This window comes from Anopheles stephensi, chromosome 2 (genome assembly GCF_013141755.1).
Source record: "Anopheles stephensi strain Indian chromosome 2, UCI_ANSTEP_V1.0, whole genome shotgun sequence".
Taxonomy (NCBI): domain Eukaryota; kingdom Metazoa; phylum Arthropoda; class Insecta; order Diptera; family Culicidae; genus Anopheles; species Anopheles stephensi.
In genome coordinates, this window is record NC_050202.1 from 88,979,202 (window position 1) to 89,006,036 (window position 26,835).

Genomic DNA, 26,835 nt, shown 5'->3' on the forward strand with positions numbered 1-26,835 from the left:
ATTGACCACCACCAGCACCACCAGAGATAAGGTTTGTCTTCGGCCGAACGGCGCGGATAATCGAGGACAATGCATTTCTTACGAATGCTTCATATCGGGCCAGTTCGGGCCGGAGATAAGCGAGCGCATTCGACCGGAAAGCGTTCCAAAATGTAACATTATATCAGCGATTCTGATGCGGCTCGTTCCATTATAATGCGCTTCTGTGATTGGCTAACAAGCGTCTTCATTTTGTGTGGCTTTAAGCAAGCGGAGAGTACTGCGGCCATTTAATTGGCGGCGATGACCAGCAGTAGGAGATGCTTGAAGTAAGAGCAGTTTTACAGCGACTAAATGTATGCAATCATGAATGGATCAGTCAGCGTGTCCGGAGCATTGCTTCAGCCTCACCGATCGTGAAGAGAAGGTCCTATTTTTGTACCAGTACCAAGTACGCAATTCTCAGCAACACGAAAACGACCTACAAACTTTTCCCAGCTGTCCCACGCTAATGTCACACGCACGAAAAAGTTGTCAACTATCGATTACAATGTGCCACCGGTGCGTGCTCAAGTTGACCGACAAAAATAATTGATTGGCGAAGAAATCCGAAACTTCTTGCCGCTGTGAAGTTGGCAACAAATAAAACAAACCCAAGCTTTCTTTCGTCGGGGATCTGTGTAACATGGGCGATAATTGAGACAAATGTCATACTTCCAAAGCTCGCCAACGACAGCTTGTAATGGAAAGATCCATTTCAAACCACATTCCTGTAACACCGTTTAATCTTTCGTGCGTTGAAATGTCACCGTTCCTTTGATTTACGGTGAAAAGCCGGTGGGTACGTATTCACTTTCAGCCAACAGTGCGATAATACCCCTTTGGATGCCATACTTGACCCATTTCATTCATGTTTGATTGACAAAAGGAAGAATGTTGTGTAGGAGCTCTCGCTTTCTATGATTGGCTAACCTGAAGTCCACTGTGTGGTGTAAATAGAACAGTACATTCTTTCGGAGATGTGTGAAAAAGTTGGCCAAAAGAGCAAGTTGAACAACAGAAGCTACTCACACACACACACACGCCCTGGCACATGGATTTTAAACTTGTACATTCCAAAGTTGTGGTAAGAATAGGCAGCTTCGGCTTCAACTTGGCTGACACTTGAGTTTCGCATTTCTTCGCATCCAGTTTCCGTTGGCAATGTAGAAATGATTGTCTCCTTCTGTAGGAAAGGGACAAACTTTGCTTCGTTTGAGCATTTGGAAACTGTACACGAAATTGATTGATTTCCACACAATCCCAGGTGTTTTGCTTAACGTTGGGATGGGAGAAACATATTTTTAGACAACGTTTGCCCCGAGGCAGGCAACTTTAGAAATTGAGTTCCATCCAAGCTCTTCCGGATGATGCGGTGAGTATTGGAAGATGCCATATGCCAAATTCATAGCGCCGTTTTGAGTGGTGTCAGGATATTCGTTGAAGCAGCAGAGAACGTTGGAGAGACCATCCGATGCATGAATTGCTAGAGCAAAGGATGCGTTGAGTACAATAAAATTTACTGCACAGAATTTGGAAGACAGGTGGAAATTCATTGAAGGACTTTCGAAGCATGTATCATCAAGCATCAAGTATGACTAATCCACAAGAAGTTATATGAATTACATTAAATGCGAGTTAAGAATGTCTAAACCAAAGCAAGAAATATTTAAACTCGCGATTTTTTTTAACATCGCACAAAATTCGAAACAAAAAACATCGCCCTAGCAACTCAAGATTTCAACTCGAATAGCTAAACATCGCCGAGAAAATAACATCGCCTCACATGACGTTTCACCTTTTTTGTTATTGTTTTCTTAATGTAAACAACACACCGCAGCCAGCAAAATAGTCCACGAAACATACTTTACGCTGGAAGCACCCAAAATTCGTCCAAATGTTTAAATTCCTTTCGAAAGCACTCGGTGTCTGTGGGTATATCGTTCAGTATGGTTGTATTACGCACTGTACCTTCGAGTACATCGGTGACTTTGTGGTGGTAAGTTGGAGTGGAGCTACTTTACATAATCATCCCCGAAACGACGAGCCGGTCCGGAATAATGTTTTCGCGTAAAAACACGCTTTCTCTCTGCAGTGCGTTGGCCCATCGATGGAACCAACCCTCACGACGAACAACGTGCTCATAACGGATCGTATCACGCCACGGCTCGCGAAACTGCAGCGCGGCGACATAATCATCACGAAAAGCCCCACAAACCCGGTGCAGCATGTGTGCAAGCGCATTATCGGCATGCCGGGCGATCGCATCATGACGCGCGCTTCGTTCAATCTGAACCCGCTGTCCAACACGTACACCATCTATACGGCAGTGCTACCGAACGGTGCGAGTGAGCTGGATGTGGACGAGCAGCGTCCGAAGACGAAATCCCAGCAGCACTACGAAGCGATGGCCAAACTGCGGGAAAAGGTCGATTACGTGAGCCATTCGGTGGAGGAAACGCAAACGAAAAAGCAGGACACGGCTGGGCAGACGCAGCGCGTCGCAATGGATAGTGATGGCCGAGGGATGGAAATGGAAATGCACCCGGAACCGAGGACGAGCATCGTTACCGTGCCCCGGGGTCATCTGTGGATCGAGGGCGATAACGTGCAAAACAGCTCGGACTCGCGCAACTATGGGCCGGTACCGATCGGGCTGGTGAAGAGCCGTGCCGTGTGCCGCCTGTGGCCTTTGAGTGAGTTTAAGCTGTTCATCTGAGTGTAGGATCTGTTCTGCGCTTGCTGTATGCGTGTCCGTGACATGTTGTTCATATGAGATATTAAAGTTAATGTAATTTAGTCGAATGTCGAAAGTAATGCGTTCTCTCTTTTTTCAATCGTCGGCTGTAAAGTACCATCAAAACCGCCAAAACTTATCCGTATCATCGATGGTGGAGTTTATTGCATACTAAAGGGAAGTTTTGTTTTGTCTTTCGTGAATCCGGTCGTTCATGTAAAGCTAAACAGCTAAAGAGGGTGCCTGATTAAAGTTACGATACATTTTTCCTACTCCCTCGAACACGTACACACACACAATACGCACACACAGACACGGACACGGCGTACACCGCGTTTTGGGTGAGGAAATAGTTGCGAGTTCGTTAAAAACTAAAAGCAAAAACCAATTCTAAACTAGAAATTTCATTATAAAACCAAACGAAAAAAGCGCGCCTCTGTCTGCCAGCTACGTCCTGGCAGCATCCAACTACGGTACGGTGGTCGACAAGCAAAATTGGGCTAATTGGGAAGGGAAAGCGCACACCCCTATTGGGCTACTGGTTGGTCCTCGACGGAGTCGTCCGCATCCATCGCGACTGCCGTCGGTGTTACGGGTGTGGTCGGCTGTTCGCTGCTGTTCGTTCCGGCGGCGGCGGCAGAAGCAGCAGCAGCAGCGGCGGCTGCCAACGTAGCAGCATGACTCGCACGCTTTTCCTGCATCCAAGCGTCTATTTTGGCCTTTAGCTCATCGTCCCGCTTCACCTGTTCCATCGTGAGCGGTGACCGATTGAATGGGTCGGACTGGTCCGACAGGAGATGGCGCGCGATCGTCGAACGGTCGACGGTGATGCGCGAGCTGGGCAGTATGACAGGATCGGACATGAGCGAGGACATGATCGGGTCGAGAAACTCGTCCGGCGGATCGATCAGTGCCTCCTCGTCGATCTTCTGCTGCTTCTCGATACGCTGCACCTTCTGGGCGAATTCTTGCATTTCCCCAATCAGCTGACCACCACCGATGCGTGCTAAAAAAGAGGCAAGGAGCACATTAACAAAAGACCTCCCTACATCATGCGAGCTTAAGAGACACTTACTAAGCACCTGCTCTGCGTACTCAAACAGCTGCGGACTGTAGCTTCGGCCGTCCTGTGACACGGCGAGACAGAACGCGTCGCACTCGCACAGATTGACGTAGATTCGACAGATTTCCAACACCGTTCGGGCCGGATCGAACTCAAACTCGCGCTTATCCTTCACCTTAAAGTTGCCCTTCTTCGGTCCGGTAAGGTTCAGCAGGAAGTAGTTCAACATGGCCGCCACTCGATCGACCATGGACGAGTGACAGAAGATGGACTTGGTCTCGGACGTTAGCAGCTGCAGGATGTTAATCGTGTCGCGGCCCAGTATGTTGTCGAACCGTGCCAACATGCCCAAATTGCGCAGATTGGCCACATTCTGTTGCCGTTCGTTCTGTGCCAACGATTCCCACTCGCCCGCATCCTGTGCGCCCTGCATCTGGCGGATCTGCTGCAGATTGCTCAACGATTCGTCCAGCAGGAAGATGGCATCGTTGATGAGTAGGTTGATGAAGCGCAGAAAGATGGGTGGATCCTCTGCCTCGATGTTTTCGATCGCTTGCCGTTCCAGCGCACGGAAGCACTCCTTCTGCTCGTCGATCTTCCACAGGTAGTCCATGATGGCGTACATCGGTCGGCGGTAGTTGAATTTCTGCTCGAACTGCACGCTCTGTCCGGTCATCTCGATGCTCACGAACACGCGCAACAGATTCGGAATGATCTCGAGCCGATGTGGATGGTTGGTGAACAGTGTCGCGCTCAGGCTGAATCCGGCCGGTTCCGAATCCTTCGGCAGCAAGCTTTCGAGCCCTTCCGCAAGCCGGGCTCGTAAGTGCGGGTTCCGGATGCGTTCCGAGCTGCCCATAAAGATCAGTATCATCGTGAAGATCGCTGTCTGCGCGTCCACGTCCACCCGTAGCGACCGGCTGTCGAAGTGGCGCGAAAACTGCAAATAGCCCACAATGTTCTCGATGATGTACTCGGGAATGCATTTCAGCACACGGGAAACGGCCACCCCCGACAGTGGTAGATTGACCGGTTGCTGCGTTTGGGGCGAAAAGCCTTTGCCCGGATCGAGCGTATCGATTTGCGACGCGTCACGGGCACTCAGCTGCGCCAGCCAGATGGCGGACGCTTCGTAGAACTGCAGCAGCAGCTCGTCCGTTTCCGGCTCTAGCAGCACGTTCTGCAGGCACAGGAATTGCTGCATGTGGGAGGACACCATCTGCACCAGATCGTTCGGTACGTCCGCCCCGTTCTGGGCCATCATCTCATAGTACATCGTCTGCAGACGGTGCAGCTCGCGGTTCATGCGGAAAAACTTCTCGATGCACACCCGGTACCCCAGATCGATCGCTTTGTGCGTCATGAAGAAACACTCCGTGATGAAGTTGTACTTTTCCGCCTCGAGTCGCTGCTCTTTGTCGTCTTCCAGCGGCAGAAGACAGGTTTCCTTTTCCGCATCGAGCATGTGCACGGCTTTGGTTTCCTTGTCCGCCTCCTTCACGGCACAGTACGTCGGATCGACCATCAGCACTTTCAGCTGGGGCTTCAGCAGCGGCTGGCACAGATGCAGCAACACTCCGGCCAGATTGATGCTGAACGAATCGGGAGACGTTGTCTGGTTGCCGAACATTCCCATCCCGTGGTGTGTGTTCCAGATCTGTCCGCGGGGCACGTTCGCATGCAGACAGCGTCCGATCCAGTCCAGCATCTTGCTCCGAACGTCACCTCCGAGCACGAGGAAACTTTTCACGAACGCGTGCATCCGACTGAGATGCAGTTTGGTGTAGTTCCACAGGTTCGACGACAAGCTATCGACCGCCGATCGGTTCGTTGTGAGCGGATTCTCGTAGTACTCGTACGGGCCATTATGGTTGCGCGGCATGATCGAGAGCGACAGCAGCTGTCCGAGCAGTGAGTCGGAGTATTTGATGCCGTCCGCGTCCGGCGGCGGCATGGTGTAGCCGAGAAAAATGAGCGCCAATCGGGGATTGTTCTTGTCACTCGGGAACACCTGCAGGAACGGCATCACCCAACGCTCCATCGTGATGAGCGAGGCGGCTCGCAGCGCTTTCATGACGACCACAAAAATTGGTCCAAATATGCCCCGTATCACCACGAACCCGTCCGATTCCGTTTCCGAATCGGCAAAGATTTCGTTCACCGTCTCGGAGATGAACCGTGCCGCCACGGTGTAATCGTCCGTGTCGGACTGTTTGAAGATGTCTAGCACCTGGTTCGAGAGGTTCTGGCCTTCGTACAGTTCCGGTTGCTTGAGGGAGGTGCACACGTTGCGCAGGATGAGCGCCTTCATCTTTCGCTGGTTGTCCAGCGCTACACTATCGGTCGGTTCGACCGGTTTCTCGTTGCGCTCGAAACATCCGTACAGATAGAGGATGACCTTCGTTTCCGCAATCTGGGGCGTATCGGCCGTCGTGATGTTGTTCGGTATCAAATACTCGGACGGATTGAACAACATCAGTCGCTCGAACAGGGCCTGCTCGAGCACGTCCAGATCGAGCAGCCCGCTCTCGACCCCTTGCGCCACGTCCTCCACATACACCAGCTGTTTGTTTTTCTGCGGGTTCTTGTTCAGCGTGATAAGAAACACCTTCTCTATGTGGGCATTCGTCTTCTGCTCGAGCGGGTTGGGTTTGTGTGTAGCGTCCATCGCTTCCGCCATGTGATGAAGGTTTCTATCGTGGGACAACTAGCGGGACTGCCTATTGCCTGCAAAAAGCGGGAGGCCAAACGATACAATCAATAGAACAATTTCACCCGCCTTCCACCCGTCCTCGTTGGGTGCGCACCCAGCCGCACGATACGAACCCGTGTGGAATTGTTGGGCTGGAAGAATGAACACACAAACACACACAACTGTATGGCAGCACTACTTGGAATGCGATGTGATGGGGGATGTAACTTTTGTTTCAGTTTCTACAACTTTACGCACATTTTCGTCCGTTTCGTTTTGTTTTCGTTCATAGCAATTTCACGACGAGACGAATGAGTTGTAATTTTTCTCGTATTTTTCTTTGTCAATTAACAACTGTCACTTTTTCCAAATATCAACCACTGGCGATGTAGCGAAGGTACGTCCATGCAACACGCTGACAGTTGGTTTTGGAAAAACAATCGAAAATAAAATAATCGAAGGGATGATTGAAGGGATTTGATTGGATTTTAAAACTGGAAATGAGAATGAAATAGTAGGATATCGGTTGAATGAACGATGCAATGTGTTCAGTTTAAATAAAATTGAATAAATTTACCCTTTTTTACGAAGGGCTGTGCGATGTTTTCTTGTAATATTAAGCTGCGTCTACACGGTTACGCGACAGCCACCAGCAATGACAAAGATGACGATAAAAAAATGAAAAGATTAAAATTTAAAATAAAATTACAAATGTCCCAACAAACGTTGGATCAACTTTCAGGACATTCATGAATAAATAAGAGAATAATAATCAATAGCTTTCGACCGATTCCTGAGAGGGACCGTTTATCGAATCTCGGCCAAAGCGTCTACCCGAATCCATCCATCTTTCCCTTAGGGGAGGCAGGTTCTCACGAAGACATGGATCCAAATAAGAGGAATTAATGCAAAATAACAGGATTTGTGAGATTTTTATTTATTCAATTTACAACTTTTCCTTCAAAGAGGTACAATCAAAAAAGCATCTATTTTATCTAATTTTCCCAACCCGAAATCATAATGTCCGCCCTTGCCGGCCTTGCTGACCCACTGTGCGCATGTGTGTACATCGCCTCGCAAGCCCGCGAACGGGAAGATACAAAAACAGTTTGCGATCGACCGCTGCGAATGAAGCACGTGTGTGCGCGTAGGGCTATGCTGTTTCGGCCCTTTTCGAAAGCTCGCGTACGCGCGTATGTTGTGTTTGGGAGTGTTTAGATAGCTCTTCCGTTACAACACCGTACCGGAGCGGCTCGACTTGTTTGTCCGCCAGCGACTAAAATACTACAGCGAGACGAAACTGTGCGTCACAACAAATCACATGCCAAGTGTTAATAAGAAAGTAAAAAGCTTAAAAAATAGCACATGTTTTCTTATGGTAGGAAAAATCGTGAAAACGTACGATCGATTTTTGTTTGCTTCCTTTGCCGTGTTCTGTGCGTTTCCTGCCAGCTTACCGCCACTCGTAACCCGTCAAGGTTACGCCTAAATGGGGGGAAAAGACCGGCAAAATGTTGAGAATTGAAAATTAGGTAGTGTCCTTCAGTGTGTAAAGCAAAACCCCCTCGAAAAAAAAAAGTATGCGAAGAAAATCATCTCCATTTAATGCTCAATGCCGGTGTGGGGTTTAGCCTTCTCAAAAATACGGAACGCATTAACGCTTTTCGAATGTGTGGAATCGAAATTGAGAGTGGTGAATGGTTTTGTGTTTTGGAAAAAGGAAGGGAAAACAACAAACCATTACCGCTCGACATCGTGACAGTGCTTTGCTTTAATTAATATAATTTTATGCCCGGTCGGTGTGTAAAGTGTTAACGCGTTTGTTTGTGTGTGGTTGTTTCTGTCTCGTCTAGGCCATTCAAGTTCGCCCATTTATTACCATTAGTTTGCGTAACCAGGGAAAAATATTACAATTACGACGACGCTACTGCTCATCTTCTTCAGCCCAAGTGCTCAATCACGCGCAACTGTTGCAACGTGCAGGCTGTTGTTTGTAAAACGGAAACGGATTAACCAGCCGTGGAACCGGTCTCCCAGTACTTGAAAAGGTAAGTCTGTTTTTGCTTGTTTGTTGTAATAACCACACACGATTAGCGTCTATCACGTTATCAGTTTCACGCATCAGCTTGTCCTGATCTACCTAAAGTTCAGCTGATAGTAAGAGGGGGGTTGTTTTTAAACCGTAATCTACCCGAAATGGCAATTTAGCTGAAGGATTCGCCACATTCCTAGGTTTCTTGTGGAATCCGCTGTCCGATAGTGGTACAGAAGGCAAACAAAAAATAAACGCCTGAAATAGTTTTTTGGGCGAATTATGATTCATCAATGGCATCAAGCAAAATGCGACACATGATTACGTTTTTTTTCGGGTTGGAAAAAAAGGGGTTGATAATGGTCTACCGGGTCATTCGGTTGAGTAGAAACAAGAATTGAATTCGAACGGTTATTTCAACGACAAGATTCTACGGTCCACAATAAAAATCAAAAATTGATTATTCTCGTACGCTCCTTACGTTTATCCCACGAAAAAAAAAAAATGAAAACCCCCTAAACAACCCCCCCCCCCTCTATATCCGGGTTAACTGTTGGAAGCTTCAATTTTGTATGCCTTCCCTTCGCTGTTCAACTCCTACAGCCTAGTTTTGTTTTAAGTTGGTCGTTGTTGCTTTCTTGCTTTTCGAACACACCTTTCGGCGTCGACACTTGCGGTTGTAGCATTTTCCATTTCTACCCTTTCTTTGGGTCCGATCGCCCATCACTCGATCGGTTGTGAGTCAAAATCTCGGCAGCGGACCAGTTCCAGAGCCGCTGGCATGTCATCCCGTCACATCAAAGCCCGGGCGCAAGTTTGTGTGGGATCAGAAGCACGACAAACACATGTCCCGTGGCGGCTTTACTGTTGCCTGAAGCCCCGTGCTGAAGCATACCATCCCATATGGGAAGTCTCTATCCGTTTTTCTATTATCCTCTGTGTCGTGCGTTCTTCAGGGTCGAATAGTTTTTTTTTCGTTTCTCATGTTGGCTTTTGTTCCCAAATCCCAATCGGAATAACAACCGGCAGGCATCAGCAATGCTCACACCCTCCCAAGAGAAAGAGGATTCCGTTGGCTGTAGTTTGTTCCCTTTTCCACGTGTGCTGTGTCCGGTTTGTTTTTCATGCTAGCACCAACTCTAACCAATATCCTTGACCAGGCTGATCCGTTCCGTTAAGGTTACTTGCTTGCCGACTAAGGACAGGTTGGAAGGAAACCAAAGTTGGCTCTCATTGCATCGTTGATTTCTAATCTAATTCGACATTTTACTGCTTGCGGTCGGTTTTGGTGGCGCAGATTTTTGCAAACAAAAATACGCAAAGCCACCTCCCAACCTAACAGGAACAGGAATCAATCGTACGCGTCGAGGTCGATCGATTCGACCAGCTCGAAAACTCTACCATGTAGTATAGGGCTTCGTCTAGCGTTTTGGCGAGAGGCTTTGTGCTGACCTTGAAGCATCGTACCGAGGGCGACAAACCTAACCGGACCGCTTAACAGACCCACCGCACGGTTTTCGAGGTTTTCGCGGGAGGTACATGAAAGCCTACTTCAGCTCACATCATCCGGATCCGGCTCCAGGGGCCAGACGATAGCCGAACGTCTTAAGGCTCTCTGGCGGCTAGAAAAGGTCCGTCGCACGTTCGCGCAGGACAAGTTTTGAAGAGCAGCAGCAGCAGCAACACCACAACAAGGTGTTTTGAAAGGTTTTTTCTTCCCCGTGTTTGCATCTACACGGTGCGAATACCGCCGAATCTCGAGTATCATCTAATCCATCATGACGACGTGCGTCGGTGTGGTATAGGTCAATCGAGCCAACGAATCGAGATATTCGTTTCCAGTGCTCCGGTGCTGTCGGTCTATCCTAGTGAGCGTCGCCAGCCGTTCTAGGCGTGCAAAAAGGTTTGCCATGTTTGAGCACCACCGAAACGTGTCGGCCGACAAGACCGCGCCAACCGCGACGAATTCAATTCTGTTACCAACACAAACAGTTATTGATTAAAATCCTTTCATTATGTTTGTTTTATCGTTTAATTGCATTGAGGTTTCGATTTCGCTGCGTGAAAATGAATTGGAATTTTGGGTAAACATGGTTCGGTGATTGGGCTTGGGGCTGGGCACTCGTATAAAGTGGTTGAAATGGATTAATTTAAGAGGTGAGAAATGGCAACTCACAAAAAAGGGCTTTAAAAAGCTGTTCCATTATCATTTCTTGGTGCGGGAATTATTTTACTTTTTCGTAGACAGACCGACATTTTTCATATTTCTATTTTTCTTTTCTATTCCATGTTGACATGTTAAATGCTTGGAATTGGATACGGTTAGCCAAAGTTCTAAAGTTGCTAGTATATTGTAGGTCCACCAAACGCCATACGGTGGCACGCGCAGAAGCTCAAGCCGGCATGTAGCCGCCACCTGCACAGATCTTGGTGGTAGGAGAATGCCCTTTAGCTATTCCAAGAAACATAATAATTAGTCATTTAGCCAGTGTCTAACAAGCTTTCTAACAAGATTGACAAACGTTCTAGAGCTCAGAGGAAGAAGCGAATCCTTGTGTTTATCTATGCTTGGACAGAATACCAGAGCTGGATGTCACCGATCTTGGTCAGAGTCTACGAAAGCTTCTCTCCAAACATCTGTCACGACTGAAGAAACTGAGGGACTACGTTGAACATTTATAGTAACCAGCTGTGATGAATTCTCTTTAAAACTGACAAAGTTTCCTAAGCCGTGTACGAGAGGAGGAAGCTCGTAAGGATAAGCATAGATAGCCATAAGCATAAAGAGTCATTAGAAAACAAGCTCAAGAAGCTATAATGATTTGGACTCTTCTTAGTCTGGTGTGCTGGTAATGTCATGCGAATGACCTCGGACAGTTCCCTCTTTACAATATTTTTAGAAACCACATTGAAAGCTAATTTGACCAGCCGCATTTGGACTATCATGTTTTACATAAATAATCAAAAATAGCCATATTCTTTGGAGAAACCTTAGCTACGTTAGCCAAAACATATTTAACTTTCTTTATCAACATGTAAATTGAGGTGACACCTGTTCCTACTGATGGTAAATATTTTCTTTAAAGAAGAGTAAACTGAAACATACTTGTTAACGGCAAGTGTTCAAAATACTACTCTTTAGTTTGAAAAATCTAGTATTCGACTACCCAACCTCACATCTCCCTACAAACATGAAACAATGATGTCACCTCCCGCCATATTGGATCCAAACAGTTTGATGCGGTTCTCTATTTGCCTTCGCCTATCTTGTTTACCCATACCCTAAGCGACCCTACGTCTATTGAGCCGCTACCGTTCAATTTGTTTGTTTGCGAGTACTGTTAAAAAATCGTCAAAAAGTGACGTGGCGTATGCAAATCCGTTTGAAGTTTGGATCAAACATCGCACGGGTTAAGTAAAGCCAAGACCAGCCAAGTGATTGGTCAGACTTCTTGGTGGAAAACAGATTCGCGTGATCCGTCTTTGTCGCTAGTCAAATGGGCAATCGGGTTCTCGTTGTGACGCATGCCCTAGCAATAAAGCCACACCAGATCCGCGTGGAGAAGAAAAGCTCGATAAACGAAGGGTTATCTTTAATAGCTGTGAGTTGTGAGGTACGGTCTGGCCCTGTGTCGATAGTGACCCACATGATGGGATGGGGTTTTCCGTCTAGTGAAGCGCGAGCTCTTAAAACGCGTGTAAGTATAGTTTCGCTAGCATTTGTTTCGCTATCGAGGCCGTTGGGAGGTTTTTTAATTAAGTGCGCCATCGCCGTTCGATCGGAGGTCCGGAGCTGGAATTGTTCCTTCTGGGGCCAGTTAAGCTTGGGATGGGGGGAAAACAAAACCCCTCCGGACGCTAAATTAATCGATGACAGGCTGTAACATTGACTGCATTATTCGTAATTTAATTATGATGTAGCAGTTTGCCTTTGTCCTCGATGGTGCTCCCGAACCCCCAACAACACACATACACACCATCCATATGACATCTGTAAATGATTTTAAACCATTAAAAATTGCCCTCGGGCGGATTCGGTCGAGTTTGAGTAATTTCTTTATATCCATAAGGAGGAATTTTTCTTCCGAGAGAGCAGAAGAAAAAAGACTGCTGCATGCCAAGATGCGTATACCAGCAATGCTGATGAAATATTGGCATCCAAGGCGGAAGACGAGTTCCCTACGCAGAACCGAGGCGCCCTTTTTGTTGTCGATCCAAAAAAAAAAAACCCGGAACTGCTGCCCGTTGCTGCCGCCGCACTTCGCGGCCGGCTGGAGGGGTTTTATTTTTATAAATAAATTACGAAAATGTGCGTCTGTTTTCCAGCATCCACCGGCTGGCCCGCTCTGGATGGAGTAGGACAGCCTTGACGTAGCTCTAGTTTCGTGCTCTATTCTCTCTCTCAAATCTGATCCATAGAAACCTTTTTGTTTCGTCGTTTTGGCACGATATTTAACATTCGGCGATGTGGCGTAATAAACGGGATTGCGCCGTAAGTCCCTCGCGAAGCAGCGGCTTTCTTTCCTCCGGGAAAATGACATTGAACTGAAGCTCCCGCCTGAGCTGTTCGGACGTCTGATTTCATCACGGGTGTGATCAGATCGAAATCGGATTGTGGTAAATGCAATCAACAAGAAGCGTTCTCGTTCTCGACACCACCACCACAGCAAGGCCAATCGTCATCATAACGATGTCAATCGTTTGTCGCAAATTAGTACACCTCGGAGCGATGCCATACCGGATCGATGAGCTCAGCAGCATCAGCAGGAGAACGGAGCAAAAAAAATCTCACCAACAGTCGTCAACTAGCCCGCGAAAACAGAGGGGACTAAGGCCGCACGGCTAGCAGTGTTGCTCGCATGTGTAGTAAACACTCGACCCAACACAAACAACTGCATCGCGATCGCGACTTCTTACGTAAGGGCGTGTAGAGGGTGCAATTTGCAGTGCGACCGTTGCAGCTGACGTGTGTGATGCAACTGCACTCCAGCCAACCATTCGTCATCACTCCGTACTTTGGGTGTTGGAATAATTGGCACACACACACACCGACAATCGGGTTGGAGGCTGATAGGTATGAATGGGACAGATAATTAGAATAATGATTGAAGCCGTGTCGACTGATTGCTGGAAGCTTTGATTCGAACAGCAACCGAAATTCAGCTCAGTAGGATGACGTCGCTTATCCACCGATGACAAGCTGCATCACGTCCTCTCGAATGTTTGTTTCTTTGCGACCTTTACCTTGAAAGTGGATAACAAAAAAACACGAGCAGCATATCCGGATTGAGTTCGGTAAAGACAACTTTATTCACCCGCTTAGGGGCGTTTTAGGGATGGAAACTCCACCGTGGAAGCTGTTGATTTTTGAACCACACATTTCGGGGGTCTGCATTCGAACTAAGCGAGGGTGGATTAAGGATCAAGGTCTTTTACTTTGTTTTCCCCTTCCCTATCCCTCTCTCTCTCTCTCGTTCTGTGATCGAACAACTAAAAACCCCGTATGGTGGTGTAAAAAGTCATCAACAACATCGAGTTGGAAGAAATTGCCGAGCCGGAACGAAACCGAAACAGATGGTAACAACCGACCGGAGCAGTATCGGTCCCCCGGTACGAAGGGTCGCTCCCTTTTTTTTTTTCGTCGTTCGAGAAAGATTGACTCTACAGGAATAAAAAAGCCAAAACCCATTCACCCGGAATTGATGCGGATGTGAACTATTAGTGCACGGACGGGTTGTTGAAGTCGAACCGGCTCAAATTACCGATTGGAAATCTTGAACAGCGTAGAACGAAAGGAGACGTCGTGCATCTTACGCCGCTGCGGTGATTAAAAGAAGATGCAACAAAAGGATTCTGGTGGCTTTTAACTTTTCCGAACCTTTCATTAAAAAATGGTACTTTGTGGTGGTTTTGTAATAAACACACACACACTGTCAACCGTTTACCGAGTGCTGTCTCGTTTTTTGCAAATAGCCCACGGTGGAAGGATGCGTCCCATACCTACTTGAAATGCATACGGAAATGGTAAAAACACATGCTTTTAAGTGATATGTTGATCTTTATTGCCGTCGTAAAGCGCATGGGTACGTGTGTGCTTTATAGACTTCTTCAACCGGAGACTTGACTAGTCTGGCCTGCTGGGAAGGCACCGTTTTTCCCATAAAAACGGACCGTTCGAATCTATTACGGAGTTACTGTAGTTGGGTTGTTGGGCTCGGAATGTGTTAAACAGACACAACACAACGCACCACCATCTTCAACCTCAATGGGACGAGACGGAACCTCCCGATCCCTGATGCTTCGGACCTCGGGAAGATGACTTAATATTATGTCACACGATAATAAACCTCTCGGAAGGCCGCTTTGAAGCTGCCGATGATGGCTCGATTTCTTCTGCCGAGATTAGCAAACTCGCCTACCGCTGATTAAATCCTTGCTTGTGTCTACTGACTCCACACAACAACTCGGTCGCGTAATTGAATAATAATTCATAACAATACCATTCCCGGGTCCGATAAGCCACGTGGCCCGGCTCGGAACCATATAAATCACCCGTTTGGCCAACTTTTCTGCTTATTAAGGTCATAATTTACGATCCGCATTAAACCGTATCAGGAGCCCGGGTGAGGCCATTCGTTTGGCCACAGGTTTCTCCGCAGCGGAGTCCTCGACTGTTGTTCGTGCGTTGTCGTTGCTCAAGAAATTCAAATTACCCCGTTCAGTGCCGACTCGAGCTTGTCGTTTGAATTGGGTAGAGAGAAATTGAGAGCATCCGCTAAATGGGGACTTATGGGGTGCAAGGGGGTGGAAGGGGGGGGGGGTAAAGGGTAAAGTGAAATAAAAAAGGCAACTGAATATCACACACATACACACACACACACACACACACACACACACACACACACACACACACACACACACACGCAGGCAAACCCTAACGTGGAACCTCGTGATTTGGGACTCACGGAAATATCATCTCCCCGTCAAGCAAGGCACACCACCGATGTGCTGCGGAATGTATGGCCATAAAAATGGCGACAAAAAAAACGTACCCACACACACATCTGGGGGGGGGGGGGAGGGAGTCTCACTTGATGGGAAAGGAAAATAGAATAAAACAAAAACAGCATAAACAGAGTGTTGTGTGACCTAGGTGAAGGAGGAACGGAACCGAAACTCACGCTCGTACCTCCAAACACAAACACACACACACCCACTCGTGGTCCCTTTTTTCCCCCCCTTTGCCCTACCCATCACGCAGCATCGACATCCATCGTGCAACCTAATAAAATTATGTTAATGATACCTCCGGCGAACCGTTTTTTCGGTGCGACACTATTTTCTCCCCGGCGCATACTATTTGTGTGTGTGTGAGGAGAGTTGTGTGTATATAAGACTTTTGGGGGTTTTTTTGTTGCCTTTTCCCCCCGTTCAGTGGATAGTTGGTACAGCTTGAAGTTTGCTTACCGTTGCTTGGTTTTATTTTTTGAAGAACTGCATAAATTTCCAAACACTCACTTTGCTGGGGCGTGATCGAGAAGCATTCGGACGGAGAGAAGGCGCTTCGAAAAGGAATCGAGTGTTATGCAAAAATAGAGGGGTCTTTTTTGCGACTTTCTGACAAATATCCTAGTTTTTCCTAGGGTCGTGACCACATACATCCGATGGAACTTTCGCACGATCGTAGGTTCCTTCGGTTCTTTTTTCGCATCTCAAATCAATCGATCAATCGAATAGAAGATAAACAGAAAAAAATGGCTCCATTGAGTAAAAGCACTAGAGGTTGGGTTATGTTTTTGGGCAACTATTTGGAGCCTTAATCCATCATGATCAATCTCACGACTCTGTCCTGCGATAAAGAAGAGACCCACTCGCTAGAACTTGACATCCCGCTTGTCATTCCAAGTTTCCAAGTGCTTCAAGAAATGAAAAACCCCAAAACGGTCCTCACTCTGCTAGAAATTGTTTGCAAATTAATTCCAATTAAATTAGCATACATCATGCACCGGTTCCCCTGTGATGACGGATAGTGACGCACCACACATAGGTGATGATCACATCGCCGATCAACGCTTGTGCTCACCGGTAACCTGCCAATTTAAATGTTCGTTCAAGGTTTCGATTGGTTTGTGACCTAGAAAGGGCATGCGTGTGGCTTTTTATCCCCCCTTCGCTATTTAACCTTGGCAAGCACACACACTGGGAGTCTCAAATGTGCCTAAATCGTGGTGAATGAATCGAAAGCCAATTCATTCAAGTATCGATTACGGCGATTAATGCGAATCAAATTAATTTTCCAGTTCCGGTGATGGCGCTCCAATGAAACATAATCGGTTGACTATTTCGTTCGTTGGGTAAGCTTTGTTTCAGACAGTGCGTTTACGGGACGGTCCCCTTTGAAATGAATCCAACGATCCGTCCCCGGGCGAAAACTCGTGACGAACAGGAAAACAACAATAAAAGCGTGCGCCCTCCGAAGATAAAGATCACCTCCTCTCGATGAAGCATGTCAGCAGCGAGCAGGCAGGGAGTCTCCACGCATTTTTCGATTTGCCGAACCACCCTGCCGAAAATGGGCAGTCGGCGAAGGGTTTCCCATAATCCAATTTGCTTCCAAATTCCCGCGTGCTCGTACGATCCCTTCCCTTCCAGCCCCAACGCGATCGCAGATCATGTATGCAAATACTCGGTAAGAGCGATTCCGATTCGCAAAGCGAAAGAAACATCACCAGCAACAACAAGTTCGCTGATTCGCTGTTCAAGATGCTGTTAGCATATGTTGCGCGTGTACGGAGCTGCTGAATTTCGTTCGTCCCGAAAAAGGTCAATCTGCACGGTTTGTGAGATTGTGCTTTTTTGTGGGTCCTTTTGAATTTTTGCCGCCCCTTTTCGTCAGCTGTCGAAAGCTGAAACATTGTCATTAGTTGGTCTGCTGGTGCTGAAGCTCTGGTGAAGTGGTCCTTCGTGTTACGAGGGCTGTTATGAGCTCGCTGCGATTATCATTCCCTTGAATCGCGAATCAGAAAAGCTGTGGACTGTGGTTTGTATTGCTAGTTCCCAGTTTTTCGAAGAGCGAAGACAGGGAAGGTATCAAATATCAGTATCACTTTCTTTTTGTACGTTGTGTTTTGCTTCTATTTCGGGACAGAAACAATTTGTCGGACAACGTGTTTGAGCGGGCTGAATGGTTGCGTTTCGATGGTTTTGACAAGGGATGCTGATAGGCTCTGGTCAACATTTCCGTTGGTGTCGGATATACAGTAAGATTGAGCAGCAACCTTTATAAATATTGGTAAATACAAGATATGTTTAAAGATATAAATATTTTAGCTAGATGCTCGAATAGCCTTGAGTAATAGTTCTCTTCTACTAGTTATCTGATGTTACTAGCGATTGAAGCGTTTAAGATTCATTTTAAGCGTTAATCAACGAGACATATTTCCATTTTCCTCCTGGGAAGTCAAAATCTTTAGACTAGGGGACTTGTTCACAGTCAGGCACCGATGTCTGCTCGCCAGGATATGAACCCTCTCTTGTTTCTGAAGTAATATCTTATGAAGTGAATGACTGAGGCCCATGGAGTTTGTGATCCATAAAACTCAAAAAGTCATTAGACAATAATTCGCGCCAAAAGGCTTCTTTGGTCTCTTTACCAGATTTTCTCCATGACTCCATGACTAAAAAATGACTAAAACTCGGCAAGCATTAGAGATCCGTAGTGAGCATATTAGACCTTACTCTCAAGCCCATAAATTGATGTATTCGGTACATCAATCAGTTAAAAATCCTGGCCAGTTGTCAATTTTGTTCCTCGAAACTCATAAGTGATTGCACAAGAAGCATTATTAGAAGCATTAATGACCAAGAACTCTATGACACGAATAAAACTCCATCTCGCCAAACAGAAGGAAGTTTCCTAGAATAGTTCTTAATGCTTTGGAGTGGGTTGTTTGTACATTGCTTTTAGCAAATGCTTGCTACTTTACCTTTCCACTCGTCCTAATATTCATCTCCATTCGACACTCATCGCCAAAATGCACCGAAAAGCAAACGACATACTTATCGTTATAAGTAAGCATTTTCCTTTGTGCCCAAATTCCCATTAACCGAAATGTTTTCCTTACAACTCTAATACATAATACAATGCAAAACTATTCGGTACAAATTTGTCCTACCGCACAACAACCGCACGCTTTCATCGTTCCGTGTGCCAATACAAAAGCTGTGCTACATTTTAGTGTGTTTGGCTGTGTATTGTCTCAACCCAGAACGAGAACAACAACCCAATCCCGTAGCATAAATATTGTGCAGAGCAAGAAGAACGTTGGGGGCAAAAAAGGGAAGCCGGAAATTAATCCTTTCCTATCTGACCACGGCTCCGGTGCAACGATCATGCAACGAGATGCACCACCAGCCTTGAGGTGTGGTCCATTTTGCTTGGGTTTTCGGGTGAGTTTGTGTCCGCAATCTGTGTCCAACCGGCATCGGTAAATAAAAGTTACTACCCAGCAGACCGGAAGGATGCGTTGTTCGAGATTTGTGAAGTTGTTTCGCTGTGGTTTTGATTATTGTTTAGATGGGTTTTTGTGTAGATTCTTCTTGGCCAAAGAGAAGGAACGGATAAGCTTTCATTAAAGCTCAATCTAGCCTTTTTGATTATGATTTGTTTCTGGTTGAGAGAAACCCTGGAGAGGGTTGTTTGGTGCAGGATGGCAATTAATTGCAGGATACTGGTTCGCCCTTCCTTGCACTGCAATAGACGCAACTGTATCATTACTTTGTCGTTGATGTGACTCACAGTGGGTACAGTGTACGCAGGCCCTACTTGCTGGCAGACATGTTAAAGGGTGGATATAATAATACGATACACCCAGACAACAGCAACATGGCAGTGACCTCGTGCAAGTATGCCACTCAAAGCAATCGAAAAAACAAAAAAAGCAACGATCAACGCAACCCTCTAAAATACGTCCCAAAAGTGGGGAGATGTCGGATGCGCTACGGAAAATGAACTTTATGGCCAAAATATGCTACACGCCGTCCGCGACCTTTCTCCCCGTGGGTAATGGGGTGTGGGATGGATGGACAGCAGCAAGTTTCGGGGCCGCAACATCGGGCGCAACATTTGTGTGTTCCCATAACAAATGACTTCTTCGTGATGAGCCCGTATAATAAGCGTGGCCTGTAGTTATGTTGCTACATTCTTGTCCAATATTCGTACAAACTCTCACACACACACATACACACCCTTTTTCGATGAATCCCTAGGTGAGGCCACAAAGGGTGGCTTGCAGCACAAGGAGGAGCATCCAAGATCGGGCACGTTCATTATCAATTATTTTACCTTTTCCCGACCTCAGGCTTTGGGCTCGGGTTGGCTCACAGTCCTTGTAAATCCTAAGACACGAATACCGGTGCCAGGCAGATCGTGCAACGAAACGTCCGGTGCTGTGTGCGTGTGTGCGATGCCGTTCCACACATACACACGCAAGCACGCACTGCCCAAAGCAAAAAGGGAGATACGCAACCCATAAAATTGATGCCCAGCAGTTAACGTGGAATGAACAATCGTTAAAAGGCGTATGATAAATCGAGAAGTGTGACTATTAAGCAGCAGCCCGCACGGTATCGGATTCCCGAAAAAGAAGCAAGCAATCGCTAGATCTCGATCGGATACAGATCCTTGTAACTGTGCCGTAGTAGCGCGGTAGCCTACAGCTGGAAGCCCCCGACGGGAGTGCTCCAGCGGTGAAGGCGACCGCTGATTGTGTCAATCAAAATTAAGCGATGAAACACAAGTAAACCGAGTGTCGGAGTGGAGAGACAGTAAATTAATTTCTTTTTGCTGCCCTTGCTGCCTCGGCTCTGTCCGGCTCGGAAGGTCCGAAGGGAGTTACAACAACAATGTTTCCCGGTTGTTCTGTAGTGGCCATGTAGTGGCTTTAGGTAATTTGTTTTTCTACTTCTTTCCCGATCTCGATGGATGATCGCCACGAGGAAGGAGATATTTGATCTCCCGCATCATCAGCATCATCGTCGTTCCCTGGGCAGTGTGGGTTGATTGGTGCGTGATTAATTCTGGGAAGAAAGGGGCTTCTTTTCTTCAAGACAAGCTAAGTTGCCTTTGGTCGCTGTCGTGCTGTTCTTTGCGAGAAAAACAATTAATAAAGGAGGTTTTCAGATTTTGAAGAGTGTGATGTTAAATTTCGTCGATTAATTGGACACAGTTTAATAAATTTTTGTCCTCAGTAATAATTGTAGTATTGACTCAGCACTAATTTGAAGATGATTTAGTGATGTTCTGGATCCATTTCTGGATTCTGCTCAGGACCAAGAGAATCATTTCCTTTTTTTTGTCCTCTTTTTGTGCCATTTTTCAACGATAGAAATAATACAAAGTATCCACATTTTTGACCTATTCTCGGAGTAACTCGCCACAATACTAATAGTTCGTCCAGCACACAGAACCGCTGCATTGTGGCTGATGCAGCAAGGGCTTGTCTGGCAACCATAGCATAACGATGCGCTCGGATTCTGCCTTACAACATCGCACCGGCAATGGAAAACTGTTGTTTTCCGTCTCTCATTCGCTAAGTGTAAAACAGGAAAAGCAATTTCAGCAAGAAGCCATGTCACCACACGAACCGACCGGAGAAACAATTTCATCCCCGAGGAGCGAATTTTCGGATGGAGGCCTCTTTCGGGGGATTATGGGACCTAGTTTGCCAATTTTTCCCGCCACTCGTACAAAAGCAGCTGACGCCACCACCACCGATGCGACATTGCATTGTCGTTTTGCTTTTTGGGGAGAGAATGTATGCCACCGGGACTGGGGATGGTTATGCACCATTTGCGTCACGCTCGTTACGGGTTACGGTTTACGCGTGGCGTGTCTTTGCGGCGAAGGAAAAACTCTAGCAAAGGTGAACGAACGGTAGCAATAAAAGCGAAAAGTGGAAGGTTTTTTGTTTATGCTAGCGGTAGAAAAGTTTTGCTTCCGTGGTTGTCGCCGGCTTCAATGTAAACATTGATTTTTGTATCGCTTTGAAGTTAATTAAAAAACGTACCATTTGAGTGATACAAGAAGGCTCCCGTGGATTATCACACAAATTAGTTATGAAAATTTCTTTGCACTGTTTTATCTGTTCCAAAGAAAATTCAAGCATTTAAGCAGTTTGGCAAACATCAAACAACCGCCGACCCGACCGAAAGTATGGTTAAAAACCGAGGTTCAATTGTTGATGGTGCACTTGAAGGAGCTTAGTTTCCTTTAATCTGCTATCTTATTACACTCCCAATGTTGCCTTTAACGTGGGTTAGCGAGCGTCCCAGTGTAATATAATCCACTGTTGGCTTCTGTTTCGAGAAAACCAGCAAGACCAGTGTGGCTTGAAGACCAAAAAAAGATAAATTGATTTTACACTGTGAAGGAGTGTCTGTTTTCTGTAGCGTATGAGATGAAACAGCTTCATTGATGATCACCTCGAGCAGAATTTTTTACTGGAGTATTTAGCCTGTGGTTTTGATAAAGTAATGATCTCTCTTGTAGTAGTGCGTGTTAAACGCTAATCTCGCTGGTACGCAACTGAATTAGGTCTAATCAAGTATTTATAAAAGGCTTACCTTGGCTAGGACTTGCTTCCTTTCACTCTATGCATACAATGATGAAAGCTATTTTGAGCTGTCACACTGAAGCTGCTAGTTTTATTCACACGTTCCACATTACTTCTGTCAGCTCATCAGCCCATTTACCCAGTGTCATGTTCGACGTAAGACATACGCTTTTATTAGTAACTACAGCTGCAATAGTACTGCTCGTAAAACAGGCAACACACAAGCTCACAGCGCATCGTATCCTTTCGGTGTCGTAATGGCGTGCGAGTGTCAGATCGGTCGCGGACAGTGAGTGTGTAGGAGTGGGTGGACATCTTGCTCGACACAGGATTTTATTGTGTCCAGCGAAACATTCATTTCCCCGAGGGGATTGTAAGACGTGTTTTGATGTTGTTGCTTTCTCTTCGTGCGCACTGCAATTGCTTAGCTTGCCAGCATCCATTAAGCTCCGGTACTGCTGAACGGCGGGATTAAGCCGCAAGGAGCGAGACAGCGTTGGTGTATGTGTTTGTGTGCCTGTCAGGACATTGGAAGTGCGATATTAAGCTTCTCACTGTCTAGGAGCGAGTATAGAGACCATGCTTTGCTGCGGGATGGTTTGATTGCTTTAATAACATTCCGGATGTCCTTCCTTTAACTCTTCTAATGCTAGAATTGAATGTGTGAACATGATTATAAATAGTGTGTGGAAAATAAAAGCGTAAACAGCTTTCATCCGGATCGTTAAAGACGCACCCGGCACCCATTCATCATGCTATGGGCGATGGCAAAACGGCGTCAACTTTAGGTAGTTACGGTTCCGAATTGACCGAATCACAACAACACGAAGCTGGCGGAGTATCAGAAAGCCAAAACACTTCGTCACCCCAAAAGGGAAGGGTCGTTTCAAGTGCGTTTTTCTTCCAGAACTGACTCACCCGCCACAACAAAAAGGTGATGATTTGGCATGTTTGTTTTTGGAGAAGGCATTCTTAGCGTCCTGTGGGAAAACTGGGCGCCTCGACACCTCGTACCAGTCACGATCACGGCGTGTAAATTCGGTGTCAGATGCAATAAGTCTCGGCACACGGTTCGGGCGAGGTGACGCTTTCGAACAGGCCCGGGAAAGCCCGTCTTCACCCGGCGTTCCTTTGGCGGTTCATTATATCGCTTTTGGCACCACCAGCCAAGTTGGCTAGTGTGCGTTTTCATAAATCATGGTTGGTCCCGGGGTCACCCTATGAAAACGAGAGAGGAAAAAGCAAAACCCGAAGCATTCTTCATAACGCGCTATCGCGCCGCGACGAATAGGCGATGAAGATGGAGAAAAGTGTTTTCATAAATCATGTCCACAAAAGTGTCCAAAAAAAAGGGAAGCAAGTAGCGAAACCTGGCGAGAACAGGAACAGGACCAAAATAGAAAAAATACAACGGAGAGAAGCTTTTTGCGATTGGACAAACAAAGAGGAAAATTGGATTTTCGCGCCTCGGAAAAACAGTCGCCCCGAAAGTTTATTATTTACGTTATGCGCAGTTTTCTACTCAATTTAATTGTACCGCCGCATTCATTCGTTCCGTTTGGTGTGGAAAAAAGTTTTACCCTCCAAAAGCTCTCTCTCTCTCTCTCTCCGTGACCGTCTGTAAATGGCTGAATGGAATGGAATTGATCTGGAGAAAATATGTCAAAAATCGTAGTCAAAACCGAACGAAGAAAAAGGTGTACACGAGATAACTGTTGGAAGAACGAGGTTGAAAAGAAGATCTGATATCTGAATGGGGGAGCTTAGGCAGATTAGAACGGGGGCAGAAATAATACGATAGTGACACATTGATCCATCCCATCGTGGGGGCCTCGAGATCGCTTCGGAGCCAGGTCGTTGGTCCGATGGCCGGAGTTTGATAAATTTGTCATAAGCATAAAACAGCCTCCAGATCAAAGCGTTCGAATTGCTGCCACGAAACGTCAGAAGCTTTCCTGCTTCCTTACCGGGTGATGGTTTATTGGATTATTGATAGCGAGTTAACGATCGCTGGAAGTAGGCGAGATGTGTTTGTCGTTGTCCTCCGGTTACCCCAAAAAAAGCAACCCCGCTGGAGATCTTTTCCAACGCATAATAGAATCAATGTTAATCTTCCATACCCTGGTTCGGTTCGGTACAGTGAGAAACGACACAATTTTCCCACACCAGCTACCTAATGTGAATTCCATCATTAATCTTTCTCCCCGTGAGCCACTGAGGAGACGAGAATGCTTCGGCATTCCGGGCCTGGATAATCCAAACCCCGGACTTCGATCACTTGCGGGTCTCTTCCAGGGAAAGGATCGCACCAGATCGCGATATAATAGTAATGTGCAGATCCCACTTTTATGCGTACCATTATTCTATTTGATCTGTCTTATCCTAACCCCGCCTAAACCTTATTAGGGACCTTATTTTTTTTCAACCGCCGTCTGTTAGTTCCATCGCTTAAGCGAACCGTTTTGTTTCGCTTCCAACTGCTCTTGTCGGTGTCTTGTCCCGGACGAGCTGGCTCGCGGCAGCCAGTTTGGCTGTATAAATAATGATATTGCTTTTATTCATTCATCATCCTCTCGCCTGGTGGAGTGGTGGAGGCTGCTTGATACATTGGGATCCGAATGCCGAATGTGGAATTGAACCGTTTGATCCACGTTTGTTGGCACGGGCATCGATGCCATGATACTGATATCCACTGCGAATAACACCGGCCTAGAGTCGCCTGATAGCAATCAGATATTCGGGGACCCTGTGCGAGCTCTCGTGGAGGAGATTCAAAGATCGTGGATCGTAGACTCCTCCATCGCGGGCGCGCGCGCGCACTCGCACACTCTCTCAATCGCTTAGCAAATACGATACAGCGAGGCAGAGTGGTATCCACTTCAATGTCGATCGAACTGATCGAAGATAGATATGTCTTTGCGGCGGTTAAATTGTTTTCCGCCATATACGCCGGGTGGGAAACAGCGGGAGACCCGTGATCCGGTATAATTGGACAAACTCTGAGCATTGATCTTGCAAACGAATGCCGGGGAGCAAAAAAAAAAACGCCGTCCCGTTGTTTGTGGCTGTTTTCGTGTATACAAAAGCCTCTTCTTCATCAAATCGAAGTTGCGAAGCACTCGTGAAGAAGAGTTCTTTCTGGCCATCCAGGATTATCTTGAGCGCTTAAAACGAACTGGCGGAAAATGCGCAACAAGAATGACTCTTAATGGGGAACCCATTTGTGCTGTATAAGCCGACGACGATGGCCCGAAGGGCATTGTGTGGGTAAAATCTCCCCAGGGGAAGGAGTGTCCTTTGATAATTATCCCAGAGCCTTCTTTTCGCACCGTAACGCACTCTCGCTCGTTTGTTCTCATTTCGGCAAGCGACTCATCTGTATGCCTCGTGTCTTCCGACCGGAGAAGATATTCGGCCTGCGATAATGCAGAAGAAATGAAGCGATGCTAAAGACCAGAGTGCCAGAGAGTGACCAGAGTGCCTGGGAGTTTGATTTGGTGCAGGGAATTCAGGTGTACGAACGAAACGATTACGACTCCGGGTATGACGTTTGTGTGGCAAACCATTATCACCTACCAGTGGTCGTTTCAGCTGTGTTATTGGGTTGGCTGCCTCGGGGCACATCAGTCAGATCGTTTATTAGAGTTTGATTATCTGATGCTTTCAATCAGCATTCGCGGGTTGGTTTCCGTCTCCGTTGGCTGCTTGTGAGGCATTATACTCGATCAACGTCCCAAATTGGGGAACAGAGCGTTGATTGTGAAAAATGGGCAAATCATTAGTAGGAAGTAATAAATTAAATCAAACAGTTTAGCACAGCACAAATTGGCGAGAGGAGGAAACAAACATTAGCAGGCAGTTTGTTAGCCTAAACACATGATTTAGCTTTTAATCATTTGGGATGAGCGGATTCCCGGTGAAGAGGAGCTCACTCTAGAGAGCTTAAATTAATTCCATATTTTTATAGCAAAATAATCAAAATTGGGAAAAGCAGTTTCATTTCTCCCAACTTCTAGTAGTTTAACAGTCCGATACATTTCGGATGACCAATTCTCTCCAGCGCCAATCTTCGCTAGGAATCAAACCCACATCGACCGAGAGATGGTTATGCTGCTGGCGCGCGTCGTAAAGTGGGAAGATAATATTTTTACGGTTTAATTAAGTTGCTATAAAATGCAAAGCTGCTCCGAGCTCGAACCGGATCAAACAGAATATGCGCTCTTTTGCTCGTGGGTTTTTAACTTTTTATTGAAGAAATATTGTTTTATTTCGGTTGGTGGTCTGCTCCTTTCCTTCCATACGGGCTTGTTATGTTGTCTTGGTGCTGGTCCGCAAATTAAGGGTTGTAAGTAACGGTGGTTTCGGTTAAAGTTTATGTTCCGAGACAGTTTGATATGGTCGCCCGTTTGACGAGCAGTTGGTGGCTTTCTTCGGGTGGGAGGCTCCCCCCAAAAAAAAGTTCTTTCCTGACGCACGCATGATTTAGGTCTGGTGAAAGCTGAACGGGAAGAGGCGTCTAATTACCATCACGGAATGCCAACACGGAGTACAGTCTGTTCAATGGAATAAAAATATTAATAACGTAGCCGCAATAAGGGAAGAAAGGCTGATGTTTATCGGACTGTGATCGTGGTCAAACGCAGGAATTCGCTGCGCCCAATTCAACTGTCCCTTGGGTGG

The 26,835-nt window shown here is 46.5% G+C and overlaps 3 protein-coding genes across 9 annotated transcripts in view; 2 read left to right on the forward strand and 1 right to left on the reverse strand.

Moving 5' to 3' along the window:
- The first annotated feature begins 1,821 nt into the window (after positions 1 to 1,821).
- LOC118505242 (mitochondrial inner membrane protease subunit 1) lies at positions 1,822 to 2,831 on the forward strand. Its single transcript, XM_036040792.1, has 2 exons — positions 1,822 to 2,017; positions 2,114 to 2,831. The coding sequence occupies exons 1-2, from the start codon at positions 1,916 to 1,918 to the stop codon at positions 2,735 to 2,737; spliced, it is 726 nt and encodes a 241-aa protein (XP_035896685.1). The 5' UTR covers positions 1,822 to 1,915; the 3' UTR covers positions 2,738 to 2,831.
- Positions 2,832 to 2,898: 67 nt separating this feature from the next.
- LOC118505161 (ubiquitin conjugation factor E4 A) lies at positions 2,899 to 6,865 on the reverse strand. The gene is made up of 3 exons (XM_036040557.1): positions 6,645 to 6,865; positions 3,831 to 6,545; positions 2,899 to 3,761 (listed from the first exon to the last, which is right to left on the reverse strand). Exons 2-3 carry the CDS (start codon positions 6,496 to 6,498, stop codon positions 3,283 to 3,285), a joined length of 3,147 nt encoding a protein of 1,048 aa, XP_035896450.1. The 5' UTR covers positions 6,499 to 6,545; positions 6,645 to 6,865; the 3' UTR covers positions 2,899 to 3,282.
- Positions 6,866 to 7,617: 752 nt separating this feature from the next.
- Positions 7,618 to 26,835, forward strand: part of LOC118505144 (tensin-1) — a 151,558-nt gene continuing 132,340 nt past the window's right edge. For all 7 annotated transcript variants that reach the window (XM_036040505.1, XM_036040506.1, XM_036040515.1 and 4 more), the window contains exon 1: positions 7,618 to 8,558. The gene's annotated coding sequence lies outside the window, so the exon portion shown is untranslated. The remainder of the gene's footprint in view (positions 8,559 to 26,835) is intronic.